This window comes from Eucyclogobius newberryi, unplaced genomic scaffold, assembly GCF_026437365.1.
Source record: "Eucyclogobius newberryi isolate DKJ021-1_F unplaced genomic scaffold, fEucNew1.0.hap1 SCAF_13, whole genome shotgun sequence".
In the NCBI taxonomy this organism is placed as follows: Eukaryota; Metazoa; Chordata; class Actinopteri; order Gobiiformes; family Gobiidae; genus Eucyclogobius; species Eucyclogobius newberryi.
The window spans coordinates 12,769,936-12,787,706 of record NW_027315757.1 but is presented as its reverse complement, the minus strand read 5'-3'; the positions used below and the strand labels follow the sequence as shown (position 1 = coordinate 12,787,706).

Here is a 17,771-nt window from a genome sequence, read left to right as displayed (position 1 = left end):
AAAAAACACAGATAACAATTTGGACCAGGGAGAACATAAGGTAAGTAAAGGAGTAAACGTAGAAAATTAGGGAGTGGCATAAGAAATTAAAAAATATTTTAAAAAATGTTTCAATAATTGTCCCATTTTGTCCATTGTTTTTTAAAAGTGTAATTTTTTCCATTTGAGTCATCCATTTTATTGTGTCCATGGCGATGGTTTAGATCAGGGGTGGGCAAACTACGGCCCGCGGGCCACATCCGGCCCGCCAAGCTTGTCCAAGTAATATTAATTTTTTTTTTTTTTTTTTAATTTTTTTTTTTTTTTTTGGGCTGTAGGCTTTATTAGACAGTAGATGGAATGAGAAAAAAAGATATGCAGCAAATGTCGGAGTTGGGATTCAAATTCACGATACTGTGGCTGGCCGTTCATTTTACCTTTCGCCTGTAATGCCCACATTTCCCCAAGAGATGACATTGTTCCCTCTAAACTGCGCGCCTGCGCAATTGCGCTCTGCTCGCACATAGTACGCGCACACAAGAACATCTAAGAAAATAAAATTCACCACAAACAGCCACCGGGGGCAATCAAGCAGGAAGCGCCAGAGTTTGACACACTGTAGAAGACTCTTGTGGACAGTAGAAGCACTGTCAAGGGGACACGTCGGTTCTCTAGAGTTTTAGTTTCAAAACGCTGTGTGTTTTATTACAATCAGAATCATATTCACTGAGAAATTAGTCTTATTAGTCCAGCAGCGCAGCAGACCGCAGGCGCGCGCCTGGCATGTCACTATTGTGTAAATTAAACTTTTTTGGCCAGACCTGACTCACAAGTCAAAAGACACATGTGCATCATTATCTGGACCAATTTCTGTGTAAATATCTCATGTCACAACGTCACACTCACTCGATGAGTACGCGCTCGGGAGCAGATGATCTAGATGTGAAGACACAGGTAAATCAGCTCACACAGAGTCATCAAGGACAGAGGGGACAGAGGGGACACTAGAGACAGCTGTGATTTGTTCTAAAGCGGGTCTAAAGCAGGTCTAAAGCTACAATTTATACATTGAGCCTTGCATTTGGTTGCTTTGTTACAAGTTACAGGTCAAATCTTGCGTGTAATTTATAGTATTTAGTTCACACAAACACACCATATTTTCCTGGCCCGGCCCCCCGGTCAAATTTTAGAACCCAATGTGGCCCTCGAGTCAAAAAGATTGCCCACCCCTGGTTTAGATCCACCCCCTGAGTTCATGGCGATGGTATAGATCCACCCCCTGTGTCCATTACGATGGTTTAGATCCACCCCCTGTGTCCATGGCGATGGTATAGATCCACCCCCTGTGTCCATTACGATGGTTTAGATCCACCCCCTGTGTCCATTACGATGGTTTAGAGCCACCTACTGTGTCCATGGCGATGGTTTAGATCCACCCCCTGTGTCCATTACGATGGTTTAGAGCCACCTACTGTGTCCATGGCGATGGTTTAGATCCACCCCCTGTGTCCATTATGATGGTTTAGAGCCACCTACTGTGTCCATTACGATGGTTTAGATCCACCCCCTGTGTCCATTACGATGGTTTAGAGCCACCTACTGTGTCCATTACGATGGTTTAGATCCACCCCCTGTGTCCATTACGATGGTTTAGAGCCACCTACTGTGTCCATGGCGATGGTTTAGATCCACCTACTGTGTCCATTACGATGGTTTAGATCCACCCCCTGTGTCCATTACGATGGTTTAGAGCCACCTACTGTGTCCATGGCGATGGTTTAGATCCACCTACTGTGTCCATTACGATGGTTTAGATCCACCCCCTGTGTCCATGGCGATGGTTTAGATCCACCCCCTGTGTCCATTACGATGGTTTAGAGCCACCTACTGTGTCCATGGCGATGGTTTAGATCCACCCCCTGTGTCCATTATGATGGTTTAGAGCCACCTACTGTGTCCATGGCGATGGTTTAGATCCACCCCGTGTCCATGGCGATGGTTTAGATCCACCCCGTGTCCATGGCGATGGTTTAGATCCACCCCCCGTGTCCATGGCGATGGTTTAGATCCACCCCCCGTGTCCATGGCGATGGTTTAGATCCACCCCCTGTGTCCATGGCGATGATTTAGAGCCACCCCCTGTGTCCATGGCGATGATTTAGAGCCACCCCCTGTGTCCATGGCGATGGTATAGATCCACCCCCTGTGTCCATGGCGATGGTTTAGATCCACCCCGTGTCCATGGCGATGGTTTAGATCCACCCCCTGTGTCCATGGCGATGGTTTAGATCCACCCCGTGTCCATGGCGATGGTTTAGATCCACCCCCTGTGTCCATGGCGATGATTTAGAGCCACCCCCTGTGTCCATGGCGATGGTTTGGATCCACCCCGTGTCCATAGCGATGGTTTAGATCCACCTACTGTGTCAATGACGATGGTTTAGAGCCACCCCGTGTCTATGGTGATGGTTTAGAGCCACCTACTGTGTCCATGGCGATGGTTTAAATCCACCCCCTGTGTCCATGGCGATGGTTTAGAGCCACCCCCTGTGTCCATGGCAATGGTTTAGATCCACCCCGTGTCTATGGCGATGGTTTAGAGCCACCTACTGTGTCCATGGCGATGGTTTAAATCCACCCCCTGTGTCCATGGCGATGGTTTAGAGCCACCCCCTGTGTCCATGGTGATGGTTTAGAGTGAGATGGTGGCGTCTTAAACAGTTTGCGTCGTCGTGTTCATTTGTGTAAAATGTGATCAAACATGTGGAGAACGTGAACTCTTCAAACACAGTAAAAGTGTTTATGTTTAGTAAAAAGAGTCATGAGTGTCACGCTTGAACTGAACACCAGGTGAAGCTCCTTAAACGCTCCAGGACCTTCAGACTTCTCTCCATTTCACACATTTGAATCAGAGTAAACACGTCCAGGACCCGGAGCCCGGCGTCTGAAGCCGGAGACAATCTGTTCAGCTCCAAATGAATTTAAAGTTTGGATCCAGCAGCAGAAGAGCAAAGAAAGAAGAAGAGATCAAACCGTCTGACACTCTTCAATATATCAACTTTATTTATAAGAAAGACAAATACGACTAGAATCACAGTCAGATTCACGTTTGACCAGGTTTGGATGAGTTTTATCTCAGAAACACAGACATCATCATCAACTGAACATGAGGTGCGTCGACATACTGAATATTTTTGGCATATTTATCTAAAAAATGATGTTTCTTGTTTAGAGAAAGAAGACTTATTATTCAGCGTTTTGATGATTGGTGGTCAAGTAAACAAAGGAATTAAAAAACAGTGAGATATAGTAGATCATTGTGCGTATTATATGTGGCATTATATTAAAACGTAAAGATTGTATTTCACGTCCTTATTGTTAAAGGAAATCGGTCGTCGCCACCGCCCTTCCTCGTCAGCCCCGCCCTTAGTCGTTGGTTTTCTTTATTCATTTATTTACACAAATGTAAATCTCAACAGTCTCGTATTAAAATTATAATTAGTGTGCACTTTGTTGTTCCAATAGAAAAGTTAGTTTTTTCAGCACTACTGAGCCTACACTAAACCAGACTGTGCTGAATGTCTGTCCCCTCTCTCCCCATTTCACACCACAGCTGATAATAAAGCCTTCAGACTAATACAATCTGAAACAATATGAATAAATAAATAAATAAAATATAGTAAATAGAAACAAGGGCAAGCTCAGTCAGGAGGCAGTTTTTTGTTGTTATGTTGGTCAGTTTTTTGGCTAAAAGTTACACAGTGCGGCTACGTAACAAAACCTTTACTATTTCCAGTGTTTCATCAACTATAAAACTCAAAACTCTTTTTGATATATCAAGAGAATGTATTTTAAATGCTGTTAGTGCCGGATTAGTATTGGACTGGGTTCATTTCGCACTTGACTGTATTTCGTTCATATTGATCTGAATAAAAGTGTGTGTGAAACGTCCAGTGTGTGAAACGTCTAGTGTGTGAGAAACGTCCAGTGTGTGTGAAACGTCCAGTGTGTGTGGAACGTCCAGTGTCTTTTCCCGTTTGCTCCTCGAGGCAGGGCCGGTGCTGATATGAAAACTTTATCCCGAGTTAATAAAATCGTGTCTCGGGGCGGCGCTGACGCCGAGGGGAGGGGAAGAGGTCAAGAAAACTTTATTGACAAACAGACGAGCTCATAAGTCTTTGGGCTAAATGAGGCCCTGGTTTACAGGGACACAAAATACAATCAAAGATCTGTTAAAAACAAGTACATGCTTGTCTTGTATCTGTGATGACAAAGATCTGAAGAGTATCATGTATTCATATGTAAATGTGGACAGAGAGCACTCACCAGGCAACCTCCATGAGCGAGATGGGGACGGCTGCAGCATAAATGGCCAGGTCCCCATAAAGATACACGATCAGACAGATGTAGAACATGTTCACTCCAACTGAAACACACAAGCAAGAGCCTCAGATGTTTGGACCATGAGACATGAGACGCACACACACACACACACACACACACAGAGACACAGACACAGACACAGAGACACAGACACACAAGCAAAAGTCTTAGATGTTTGGACCATGAATGAAAGACTATAAGATGAATGAACAATGAACAAGGACATGACACACAGACACAGACACAGACAGACAGACAGAGACAGACAGACACACACACACACACACAGACACACACACACGATTCAACATCTTATACCAGCTCTAGAGGCCAAGTGGCTGAAGTGTCTTGGCCAAGGACTTAAATGTGGTTAAAAGCTCAGAAAAGTACATTTTGAATAATATGTCCTTAAAGCTATGGACAGCTAGAGTCAACACCTTCACTTAAAGGTTGAATGGACGATTTTTTTGGCCCAAATCTGAGTCTTATTTCCTCGTGGCATGGACTGCCAATTAGTCCTGCCACGTATCAATCATAAAACGCACCTACTGCTCACCTGCAGCCGCGTGTGGCTCGTCCTCCTAGAGCAGCAGGTTCCGCGTCTCTAAGCGCATTGATTTATCATAATATAGGTCCCTCAGTGTACGGGACAAAATTAAGACGGAGAAAGACTGTTCGAGCTGACTCATAAGAGACGAAAATCTACGGGAGACGCGATGTGATCCGTCGCGCTAATAAACAAACGCACGTGTGTGTTGTATCAGTCCGCACGGGGGAGTGCGCATGGGCTCTTCCACCTGCGTTCTCAAATCGCCGAAAAATCGTCCATTGCGCCTTTAAGGAGAACGTTGTCTTTTGAACAAAGTTCACAAACATAAGAACTTGTCTCGGCGTCAAGGTGCAACAAAAGACAAAGAACGATAAAATAATAATAGCAACGTCAATGATCATGTGACCAACAAGTCAACAATGCACCGATTCTCCTGTGGAAAGATGTGGATAGAGATGCAAACATCAGCTTGTTACAAAAGGAGCTTTTGCCAGTCGCTCTGGCTGTTCAAATGTAATGGAACCATCCAATCACAGCCAAGTATGGCACACGTGTACGTCTACACTCTACGTCTGTGTAGAGCACAAACACGTTGTCTGTGTAGAGCACAAACACGTTGTCTGTGTAGAGCACAAACACGTTGTCTGTGTAGAGCATAAACAGGTCGTCACAAACACGTCGTCTGTGTAGAGCACAAACACGTCGTCTGTGTAGAGCACAAACACGTCGTCTGTGTAGAGCACAAACACGTTGTCTGTGTAGAGCACAAACACGTTGTCTGTGTAGAGCACAAACACGTTGTCTGTGTAGAGCATAAACAGGTCGTCACAAACACGTCGTCTGTGTAGAGCATAAACACGTCGTCTGTGTAGAGCACAAACACGTCGTCACAAACACGTCGTCTGTGTAGAGCACAAACACGTCGTCTGTGTAGAGCACAAACACGTCGTCTGTGTAGAGCACAAACACGTTGTCTGTGTAGAGCACAAACACGTTGTCTGTGTAGAGCACAAACACGTTGTCTGTGTAGAGCATAAACAGGTCGTCACAAACACGTCGTCTGTGTAGAGCATAAACACGTCGTCTGTGTAGAGCACAAACACGTCGTCACAAACACGTCGTCTGTGTAGAGCACAAACACGTCGTCTGTGTAGAGCACAAACACGTCGTCTGTGTAGAGCACAAACACGTCGTCTGTGTAGAGCACAAACACGTCGTCTGTGTAGAGCACAAACACGTCGTCTGTGTAGAGCACAAACACGTCGTCTGTGTAGAGCACAAACACGTCGTCTGTGTAGAGCACAAACACGTCGTCTGTGTAGAGCACAAACACGTCGTCTGTGTAGAGCACAAACACGTCGTCTGTGTAGAGCACAAACACGTCGTCTGTGTAGAGCACAAACACGTCGTCTGTGTAGAGCACAAACACGTCGTCTGTGTAGAGCATAAACACGTCGTCACAAACACGTCGTCTGTGTAGAGCACAAACACGGCGTCTGTGTAGAGCATAAACACGTCGTCACAAACACGTCGTCTGTGTAGAGCACAAACACGTCGTCTGTGTAGAGCACAAACACGTTGTCTGTGTAGAGCACAAACACGTCGTCTGTGTAGAGCACAAACACGTCGTCTGTGTAGAGCACAAACACGTCGTCTGTGTAGAGCACAAACACGTCGTCTGTGTAGAGCACAAACACGTCGTCTGTGTAGAGCACAAACACGTCGTCTGTGTAGAGCACAAACACGTCATCACAAACACGTCGTCTGTGTAGAGCACAAACACGTCGTCATGGATAGACTGTACTTCCTCACATCTGCCTGTATCACTTGGGTCCTTCTCTGTCACGTCGCTCCATCACCACCACGACGCGCCAGGACAAATATTAATAGTCTTAATTAAAAGTTAATGTGCGCGTGAAGGATGTTCCTCTGTCATGGTTTGGACGGCGACTCTCAAGCATCTGCCCTCGAGGCCATTTCACTAACTTCACACTCATTCTTGTCGACAGATTTAGATGTGTCTGAAATTGACGGCTGAATTAATCCGAGCCAATGTTATTTTTGGGCTAAACGCTGGGCAAAGCCTGAAGGGCCCCACGTCTGGACTGTTCCCAGCAGCAGATGCGGTCACCAAGAGGGTTTGTGGTTCGATTCCCAGTCATTCTGTGTGGAGTGGGAATGTCCATGGTTAACCAATCAACTGTCAGTGAATGTTTAAGCGAGTGAATAGAAAAGTTTTGACCAATTAAGAGGCTCGTTTCATTTGAATATAATTCTAATGAAACGTCTTCTTACCAGTGACCAACACCAAGATCTGAAGGTCAACCACAGCCAATGAGGTCACAACGTCAAAGTTCAGTGTCACGATTATTGTAAGAAAAAAAATCCAGATTTAAGGATTATTCGCGATTATTGAGACTGTGACGAAACGACAGTCAAATATTTAATTCTCTTTCATTCCCATGTAACAAACTTATCCATCAAACTTTATGAAATGTAACTTTCTGAAAGACAAAATAAAGTTATATGTGCCAAAAACCGCAAGATAAAAAAAAAGTTATTTATATTTAGGTAATTTCTTGGACGATAGATTGAACTAAAAATACCTCATTTTGCTTCCAAAATTTTCACGATTATTATTTTTAGTTCTTACGTTTATATTCTGACCTAAATAATCATCAATTAAACTAACAATCTCGACATTCCGAGCCACTACCTACTGTCTATTATTACTGCCAATTGTTTGAATGTGTTTGTATTTAGCATTCGTACAGATATTTCCCCTTTGTAGAACCGGTCACGATCAAGGTTGAGGTTGACTGCAGTAGCAAAAATAACACCAGAACATCAAATTGTGTGAGTTTGCTTGAGTTCTTCAGTAGAAATGAATCTTGGAGCTGGAACTGTGCGATACTTTCTACAGGTTACCATGGCAGTAATTCCTCTAGCGTCCTGTACTTCTCGATGGCGCACGGTCCGATCACTTGGCTCGCCGATGCCAACCAAACGTTACTTCCTTCACGCACAAAATAAAGCCAATCCCCATATAAAAGAGTATAACAAGTTTATTTTGTGGAATGTATTTCATGGAATATCATTTATCTGGTCTCACGGATATGAAAAAGTAGAGGCCAGTTTTACACGCGAATAAAATAACCAAAATGTCTACACACTCAACCGTGACTCAAGCCGGCACCCTCTTAATTATTTATAACTTGTGTTTTTTGGGGGCTAATGCTAACGGCTATTGACCTTATTCCACCCACTTTTCCCACGTGATCAGCGCTTTCGTTGTAATGGCGCTTCCGGTCCAGTGGGAACTCTGTTGGTTTAAATGGAGAACGAGGGAAGTCTCGCTGCTAAAACACGCTCTAAAGCAGATTGATGTGTGTAAAATGTCCAACGTTCACGTGACCAACAGGTCAACACTGCACCGACTCCTGGACGGCCCGAAAACAACTTTTTAGTCTGTTTAGAACTCATTTTCTCTTTGAGGTCGGTAGCTCTGAGTCACTGATACGACCGGAAGAAGGATGACGCTGCATGGCGACGCCCGGACGGGATTATGGAAGCAAAAACACAAGGAACTGGCCCTGAAGTCCTCCAAATATGACCGTACTAGCAGAGTTGCTAAGCGATCGATCGGTCAGAAGTACCGACCCAGGATCAGACAAAGGTGGACATTCGTCGAGTTCATCATGGGTAATGGAACCTTCATGTTCTGTGCTGTTCTTGGGCCAACTAACATTAACCTTTATTATTGTCTCTCAAAACATGTCTTTCATCTTAAACTAAGTGCGTGCAGTGGTCATGTCTGGTCTCCGGTGGTCATGCCTGGTCTCCGGTGGTCATGCCTGGTCTCCGGTGGTCATGCCTGGTCTCCGGTGGTCATGCCTGGTCTCCGGTGGCGGCGCCGTCGTATTCAAAGCACATTCAGTTAATGGCACGTTTCCACTCTTTATTTTGGTGACATTTGGCTAATGCCGCTGCTGCTTTGGGAGATTTGATTTGTGAGCGTGTCCTTATTATTCCCACAAGAAAGGAAGCCATTTGGGTCAAAGAGCCGGAGACAAGATGTTAATATCCCGTTTTTATCTCTTCATCTAGGACACGCTGCAGATAATGAAAGCGGCGCACTTGTTCCTTTGTGTCATATCTTCAGTGTCGCACTCGATTATTACGAGAGCTGCTGATTATCTTAAGCGATGCGCGGGTCCCGGAGCTGTGAAATAAGTTTCAAATTACAGGGCGCCAGCGTTTTGAGTGAAATCGCTAAGGCCAGTGTGAATATTGTCATTGAAGAATCCCTCTGTGGTCAGGAGGAGTCCAGGAAATGCAAGAGCGAGACAAGTTAGCCTGACGAAGAGCGAAGCAATCAGTAGTTTAATGTGCAATTGCGTTCCCTGGGTTCACGTGCACAACTTAGAGAACGCTCTTGGTCCGATCCTTGTCTCGTTTCCTGTCCAGAGAAGCGGTCAACACACTCCTGTCCCGGTCGACATGCAGCTCCAAGAACCGAGTGGATGCGGACGGGGGCTTGTACTTAAGCATTAGGCGGCCCCAAATAAATTGTATGTTTGCTGTAACCCGACCCAACATTTTTCAAGTGGGTCGGTCGGTAGATTATTTCTTTTTTTTTTTACTTCGAAGGCAAAAAAATATCCAAATCGTCGCCATTTTTTTATTCTGCCAGTGACCCGCAGTGACCGCCAGGGGTCGGGCTTCAACAGTCAATGAGACATTCTCCTTTGTGTTAAGATTCATTTCTGGACTGTTTTCGCGACATTTTCGGCTTTAAAGTATTTCTAGCGAATTCCAGTGATACAAAATTATTCAACAGCGCTTTTTTGAAAAAACAGTCGGTGAGTTGGCGAGATATAAGACCAAAACAAATATTTGGCATCATTTTGACAAAATGCATATTTTTTTTCTTCAGTTTGCTAGTTTTATACGGGGTTGTTCGGGTTACGGCAAACAGACATATTTTTTTGCTCAGCCTTAGCGATTAAACTTTGTAACTATAATTGCCAATAAAAACAGATTTCGTACACACGACCGCACTTTAGGCCGCCGTACATCTCATTTACGTTGACCATTTGATTTTCAGACATTCTAGAACCGGTTTAATCGCACTGCATTGGACCTACCAGGCCGCGAAATAGACGGGGGCCCGCAAGCAGTCAAATCTCCGGCAGGCCGGCGGTTTGAATTAGGAGGGGGCCCGCCGTGCCCCTGTATCTAAAATCAAGATTTAACTAGCAATTTGGCCATATTCGGGGCATTTTCATCACTTAAGTTTCGTTTTGACAGACATGCCCACTTCACAGTCTTCTCGCTTCTCATTGGCCGAGCGGGGTCCGTTAAAGCGGGCTTCTGATTGGCCGCTGCGTTCGTGTCGCGTTCGTGTCCCCTCGGAAATGCCCGGTGTAATTTTCCGGCAAAAGTGAAGACTGAATAGCGGACTGAGTAAAGTTGTTTACAACAAAAACTGTGTTGATGTGGAAGTGCCTTGAAGGGGGAAAACCCCCACCACCCAAAAGACAAAAAGTTACAGAAGAACAGAAGAAAAAAAAAAAAAAATGATTATGAGAAGACTGAAAGGGACAGACAGTATATGGAGTGGTGGGACACACCTGTCCCCTGCATCAGTACGACAAGGAGCTGGATTGTTGTACTGCACGGTGTGTTTGGCTTTTCCTCAAAAGGGATACAACAAGCCACAGGTATTTATTTGACAAGCTTTGGTATTTAACAGAACTCTTACAAGCTACTATTTTAACAATATTGATACTTGATTTGTTCCCTGACAAGAAGATTATGATTCAGAATATTTATTATAAAACATAAGATCACCTTGCCGTGTCTGTACTCAGGTTATTTTGTAGACTGTGATTTTATTTATCTGCAGTGATGCAGTCGCTACATCGGACCGTTGTGGTAAAGAGGGAGCGGAGTCGAAAGGCAAAGCCCTCAATTTACCAGTCGGTCTACGTTCCTACCCTCACCTATGGTCATGAGCTTTGGGTAATGACCGAAAGAACGAGATCGCGGATACAAGCGGTCAAAATGAGTTTCCTCCGCCGGGTGGCTGGGCGCTCCCTTAGAGATAAGGTGAGGAGCTCGGTCACACGGGGGGAGCTCGGAGCAGAGCCGCTGCTCCTCCACGTCGAGAGGAGCCAGCTGAGGTGGCTCGGGCATCTGTTCCGGTTGCCTCCTGGGCGCCTCCCTCGGGAGGTGTTTCAGGCATGTCCCACCGGGAAGAGGCCGCGGGGAAGACCCAGGACACACTGGCTGGTCTGGAAACGCCTCGGGATCCCCCCGGAGGAGTTGGAGGAAGTGTCTGGGGAGAGGGAAGTCTGGGAGTCCCTGCTCAGACTGCTGCCCCCGCGACCCGGCCCCAGATAAAGCGGAAGAAGATGGATGGATGATTTTATTTATTCCTGCTGCAGAACATACAAGATCTCCTTGTGTCAAATGTATTTATTTTGTAGCCAAGAAATATTGTTATATTAAATTAAACAGTATTGAATGATCATGATCTCTGGTTTATAGAAATTCAGTATTTGTGCTCAAAGTGTGATCAAATAAAAGATAAAAGTACTTTAAATTGTTTTACATGTCTTGTTCTTATGACGCAGCGATGCCGCGTGCGCTTGTGGGCCCCTGAAATTGTTGGGGGGCCACTAACTTTGAAAATCTATTTCTCAGCCTGCCTACACAGGGAAGCTGCTAAGGAGGGAGCGCCATTCGTCATCGCTGTCGATCTAAAACGGAAGAGCAAACGTCCAAACGCATTTCCCTGGCCATTTGTGATTGCGCGGTTAAACGTCCGAGGCTTGTGCCGTGATCGAACAGCGGCAGGAACACAACGTTACACGGACGCGTTGAAGTCGAAGTGTGGCGGTGAACACGCGGTTACTCGGCTTCCCTAGCGTGCACGTAAAACCCAGCGAACAAGGCGGTTGTTGATAAAGTTGTGCCGAAAGAGTGACATGTTGTTGATGTTTTTAACCAACTGTACCAAAAGGGCGCGGCAGAAATGTGGACGTAACCATAGCAATGAGACTGCTCGGACACAAACTGAAACGAACGCGGAGACGCCGCTGGACGCACATGTAGACATCGGGATTGGATCTGTTTTAGCGGAACAAGGAGGAAGCGATCAAAGGTCAAAAAGCTGATTCAACAGAAATATAAAACTGCCTTCTTGACCCTCAACCACGAATAACGAGCACGAGTCAACTCATTGGACTGCAAACATATCACGCCATTATCGCGCGATTGTGTTGTTGTTAAGCTCTGTAAGACGGATGGAAAAGATGGTGACGCTTTGCCCAATCAGCGCGACGCAATCTACTGAAACAGTTTCAACCCGAGCCACGGCAGACGGATAGCACGTCGAACTCGACTCCAGAGCGCGACACAAACTGTGAATCAATCTAGCTTTAGAATCAATCTAGCTTTAGCCGGGTTTGAGAAGTGTAGCGACGGCCGAGCGTCTCCCTCTGGATCGAACAGAATGTATGAGTTCAATCTCCTCGGTCACACTCCAACAAGCGGATTCATAACGAAACGATATTAAACGACGCCTCATTGTTTTGTATCGACTTGACTTCTTAATTACAGCTCGCCGTGGCAACGCCGGTGCTTCCAAATGAACCCAAGCGTTTGACAAAGCGTACGCGAGTGTTTGGTTCGTCTTCTGAGCAGCCGCAGCGCTCAGTTCGTTAACAAAGATGCGTACTACTCTTACATTCCAGTGACTATATTCATGTACTTACCGTTCACATGTTTTTTTGAAGTAACAGAGCTCTTACTTGAGTCACAGTCTTGGCTTAATCAAATGTTTTGTCCTTCCAGTTACATTAACCTTAAGATGTCATGTCCAATGATGACTCTTCCAAACACTATTACTTTAGTAGTTTCACCAAATACTTTTTAACTCTGTGTACTTCTACTTGAGTGATATTACTTTGAAGTCACGTTTAAGTACTCTCTGTGTTGACTTCACACAGGCTCTTGATGCACAAGTTTGACATTTGAGTAAAAGTCAGTGGAGTATTAAAGATGGCGGCGCAGAGTGGCTCTCGTTAAGAGTTAATTAGTATTCTGAGGAAGTGCAGAGGGGAGTGAGAGAAAGAAAGGACAAGTCAAAGGAACAGAGGCTGCAGTGATTGGATCATTGGACAGATGTTTTATATATGGTCAGATACATGAGTGTGTAAATCTGTGTGTGATTATACACTCAGATAGATGTTGTGTTACTTGCATTTACATCGTCACGTTTTTAAAAAGACTATTTTGAAAGAAAGATGCAATTCAGTAATCAGGGTTCAGTATTTTCGGGGAAAACTTTTTTCTCTCCAAAAAGTGCAATAAAAATCAAATGTCGTTAAATGTAAAATTTTTAGCTCAGATTTTACGCAACAATTTCACTGTGGAAATGTTCAAATCTCGGCTGAAAATGGTTTTGTTTAGTTTTGCAACTTTATCTATATTTTTCACTTTTAAAAGGTTGAAGGAACGATTTTTTGGCCCAAATCTGAGTCTTATTTCCTTGTGGCGTGGACTGGCGATTAGTCCTGCCACGTATCAATCATAAAACGCACCTACCGCTCACCTGTAGCCGCTTGCAGCTCGTCCCCACGTTTCCGCGTGTCTAAGCGCATTGATCGATCATAATATAGTTCCCTCAGTGTACGGGACAAAATGAAGACGGAGAAAGACTGTTCGAGCTGACGCAGAAGAAGACGGAAATCTACGGGAGACGAGAGATGCGATGTGATCCGTCGCGCTAATAAACAAATGCACGTGTGTGTTGTATCAGTCCACACGGGGGAGTGCGCATGGGCACTTCCACCTGTGTTCTCAAATCGCCGAAAAATCGTGCATTGCGCCTTTAACGGATTAATTATGTTTTTGTGTTTGTTTGGGAATTTAATTAATTTCAATGATTGTAAAGCTCTCAAATTGTGCTACACATGTGTCTGAAGTGATGTGACACACTCTACTGCCACCCGGAGGACAAAAGCTGCATATTCACTGTGTCTACTGCCACCCAGAGGACAAAAGCTGCATGTTCACTGTGTCTACTGCCACCCGGAGGACAAAAGCTGCATGTGCACTGTGTCTACTGCCACCCGGAGGACAAAAGCTGCATGTTCACTGTGTCTACTGCCACCCGGAGGACAAAAGCTGCATGTTCACTGTGTCTACTGCCACCCGGAGGACAAAAGCTGCATGTTCACTGTGTCTACAGCCACCCGGAGGACAAAAGCTGCATGTTCACTGTGGGCTGTCAGTGTAATCCCTCATTCCACAAATGTGTTCCTGTGGTCAGGACCAGTGGACTTACAGAGGTCACTGCAGACTGAGGCGGAGCTGTTTCAGGTCGTTAGCAGACGGCTAATGCTGGTGGCTATGCTAATAAACGTTAGCCTACTGCAGACAGTTTTAAGGAGCCTCATTTCCAACTGTCCGGGTGTTTTATTTTAGGATCAGACACAAAGTCCGTGCTCTTGAAAGCTTTGAGGGTGTGTCCGGTGCAGAGGGCGTGTCCGGTCATATGACGTCTGCAACATGTGACTTCTTGAAGCCAAACAATAATAGCGTTGTTTCATTCTAATCATTTCAGAGTTGCTCCGTCTCTGAGGTGGTTTTCTACATAATTTAATGTTAAACAAAAAGATTTGTGTCAAAGAAGAGTTAAACATATTTGAATATTATCTAAATATGGGGACATTTCAGGAGTGCAAGGACACTGTGGACAGTATTATACCTTTAGTTTTATAACAGAGTGAGATAAATGCTGATTCAGGCTGGGTCAGCGCTGTGCCCTCTGGGAGTCCTATAATCGAGTTTAAGGCGCGGTCTGAGGTTCGTTTCTGTCATGAGTCCGGGTCAAGCTGGTGAAGGATCGTGGCTTTGGTCCAAACCTGGACTCACGTGGTCCTGGTCCAGTCCTGAGCGAGTCCTGATGTCCTCTAACTGTCTCCGTCACAGCTGGACAGCTTTAATTAGCAGCACAAGTGAGTCCTGTGACTGACACTTCACAGGCTCTAACGAAACCCATGTGACACTAGAACATTTACATCAAGTTAACATATGCGATCATCTACCATGACGGAAATGAAGCCACGCCCACTCCTCCTATTGGCCAGCCTCAGAGAGAGAGACAAACTCATTTAACCAATCCCCCTTCCCCCTGAGAAGCAAACATGAATACAGATGTTTACATTATAGATATTAGATGTAGAGCGGGACTGCTGACCACTGGACACTATGTGGGCAGGACTGCTGACCACTGGACACTATGTGGACAGGACCGCTGAACACTATGTGGGCAGGACCGCTGACCACTGGACACTATGTGGGCCTGACCACTGGACACTATGTGGGCCTGACCGCTGAACACTATGTGGGCAGGACCGCTGACCACTGGTCACTATGTGGGCCTGACCGCTGAACACTATGTGGACAGGACCGCTGACCACCGGACACTATGTGGGCAGGACTGCTCAGGGCCGGCCCTTCCACTAGGCCGGATAGGCGGGTGCCTGGGGAGGCACTGCGGGGGGGGGGCACCCCCTCTGGATTTGTTTTTGTTTTTTTGAGTTTTTTGTGCCCCCTTCTATGTATCCAAACACTATTTTGGAATTGACAAATAAATCTAACGAAAGGAGAAAATCGAAATTGAAAGCAGTGTGTTACGTATTTTAGCAAGTCAGGGGTATCACCTTTGGATAGACAGAACAGGCTAGAATATTGAATGCCAACAGCGCCTCCCTCGGGGAAAAAAATAAATATTTTTTTTTAAATATTTGTTTTTGCTTGGCAGAGTTTTTGCGCCCCCTTCTATATTTCCCAACACTTTATTCTTGTTATGCACTTTGCACTCTTGTTCTTGCGATAAATAAAGTAGTATTTTCCTGTAGAACTGGACACTATGTGGGCAGGACTGCTGACCACTGAAAGAAGAAAGCAAAAGGTAAATTAAAGTAACTTTGTCCAGACTAACGCGGCGCTGCATCAGCCTTGTTGCTTTATTGCGCGTGACGTTGCAAGAGGAGGAGGGGGGGAGGGTGATGCGGCGGGGGGCGGGGGGGACATTTACGTTCTTGGACTTTAACGGAGCGTGATGGACACTGAAGCTATTTACCGTTCAGGGCTTTCAATCTGAGAAAACTCATAAACGCGACAGGCCCCGCCCCCGTTCACCACGTTATCAAGTGTGTGCTCCAGAGTTCAGTCACGGGCCATTGGATTTCCAACACCAGCATCTTTAAAAACACCGGGGAGAATGACCAGACGTGTAAATCCCACACTGGACAAATTCAAAGACGTTTAGCGTGAAAGTGTTTGTGTTATTGTGAGAGGAGACCATCACTTTGACCTTGGCCAAAGTGATGTCTCATCTCACAATGAGAATTTTAATCACGATTCGGTCATTTCCAATATATCTTTTTGCTTTTGTGTTAAATGATTCAAAGTCTGTGTTGTTCTGTAGGACTGAGGATTATTTTAGAAGTGAGCACTTATTTTTCCAATTAGTCGACAAGTCAAACGATCACTTCTATGGTACACTGACGTTTTAAATACATTATTGACCAAATAAAGGTGAAAATGTGGCGACTGAAAGCTTCAAGATGGTGAAGAGTTACGAATAAAGTGTTGAAAATAAAGTGTTGACATTCTCATTCAATAAAGCCGCCGTCTTTATTATGAAATGTCTTGACAATGATCATTTCAGCCCTATTGTAAATTAATATTTAAAGCTATTTTCACTTGTATTCAATAAGACAAAATAAAACTGAATGGAAAATAAAGGTTTAATATGAAAAAAACAATCTTGAAACATTCTTTATGGCATGTTGTATACAAAGACAATTAGCCGACCGATTTAAGAAAACGTCAGATGAATAAACGCTCTGGGCTGCTCTGGGCGGGCCGCTCTGGGCTGCTCTGGGCGGGCCGCTCTGGGCCGCTCTAAAGTGGTGCACTGCTGATGTGATATTCGGTCATGCGGCGTCTAAAGCCGAGGGCAGATAGAGGAGCCGTGTTCGGGCGCCGTGCCGATCTCATTCGCTTGTGATTGGAGCCGAAAGCCCCGCGGGACGGGGGCGGGGGAGGGGGGAGGGCGAGGGCGAGGGGGGAGGCTCCGGAGAATCGATGGGTGCTCACGTGGCTCACCTGTGTCCACGTGAGAGAGGACATTAAAGGAGAAACAGGTGGAGGGCACGCTTCTCCTTGGTGTGGCAGCTCCTTAATTGCTTCATTTTCACATTTCCTTCACTTTAAGATCAATTTCACAGTTTAACCTTTTTTTAGTCTAATGTTTCTGTACATTTTCTCCTCTTCTTTTACCTTTATGCCTCTTTGTGCCCTGACAATGAAAACACAAGCACAGGCTGTGGGAGCACACTGCGACTGCTCCATCTAGTGGTCATGTTGTGTAAGGTCCACATCACAACAGAAGGTGAAACACCCAGGAAACAGACATTATATTCCCTCTAGACACGACCTTTGACCCCTAACTACAAACACAACATACGAGACCTTTGACCCCTAACTACAAACACAACATACGAGACCTTGGACCCCTTTTTTTACTTTTTCTTTTTACTATTTTATACAATATTAAGTAAGGGATCATCTCAAAATGGGTTGAAGCTGAAAATCCTTTTTTTCATCTCTCTCTGGACCCCCTCCCCCCGAAAAGACTTTGTCTGGCTTCACATAAAATTTTACGCGTTGATAAAACGATAGTAGCTTGATACACCCTGCTCACCTCTAGTGAACATCCCTGAACATCCTTTGGTAAGTTTATATTTAGAAGTTATGAACTCTCCAAATAATGTCA

At 45.2% G+C, this 17,771-nt stretch overlaps 1 protein-coding gene across 1 annotated transcript in view; it reads right to left on the bottom strand.

The window, feature by feature from the left end:
- Window positions 1–17,771, bottom strand: part of tmem104 (transmembrane protein 104) — a 92,990-nt gene that overhangs the window by 64,492 nt on the left and 10,727 nt on the right. The window contains exon 7 of the mRNA XM_072442652.1: window positions 4,306–4,405. Within this exon, the coding sequence (XP_072298753.1) occupies window positions 4,306–4,405 (100 nt within the window). The remainder of the gene's footprint in view (window positions 1–4,305; window positions 4,406–17,771) is intronic.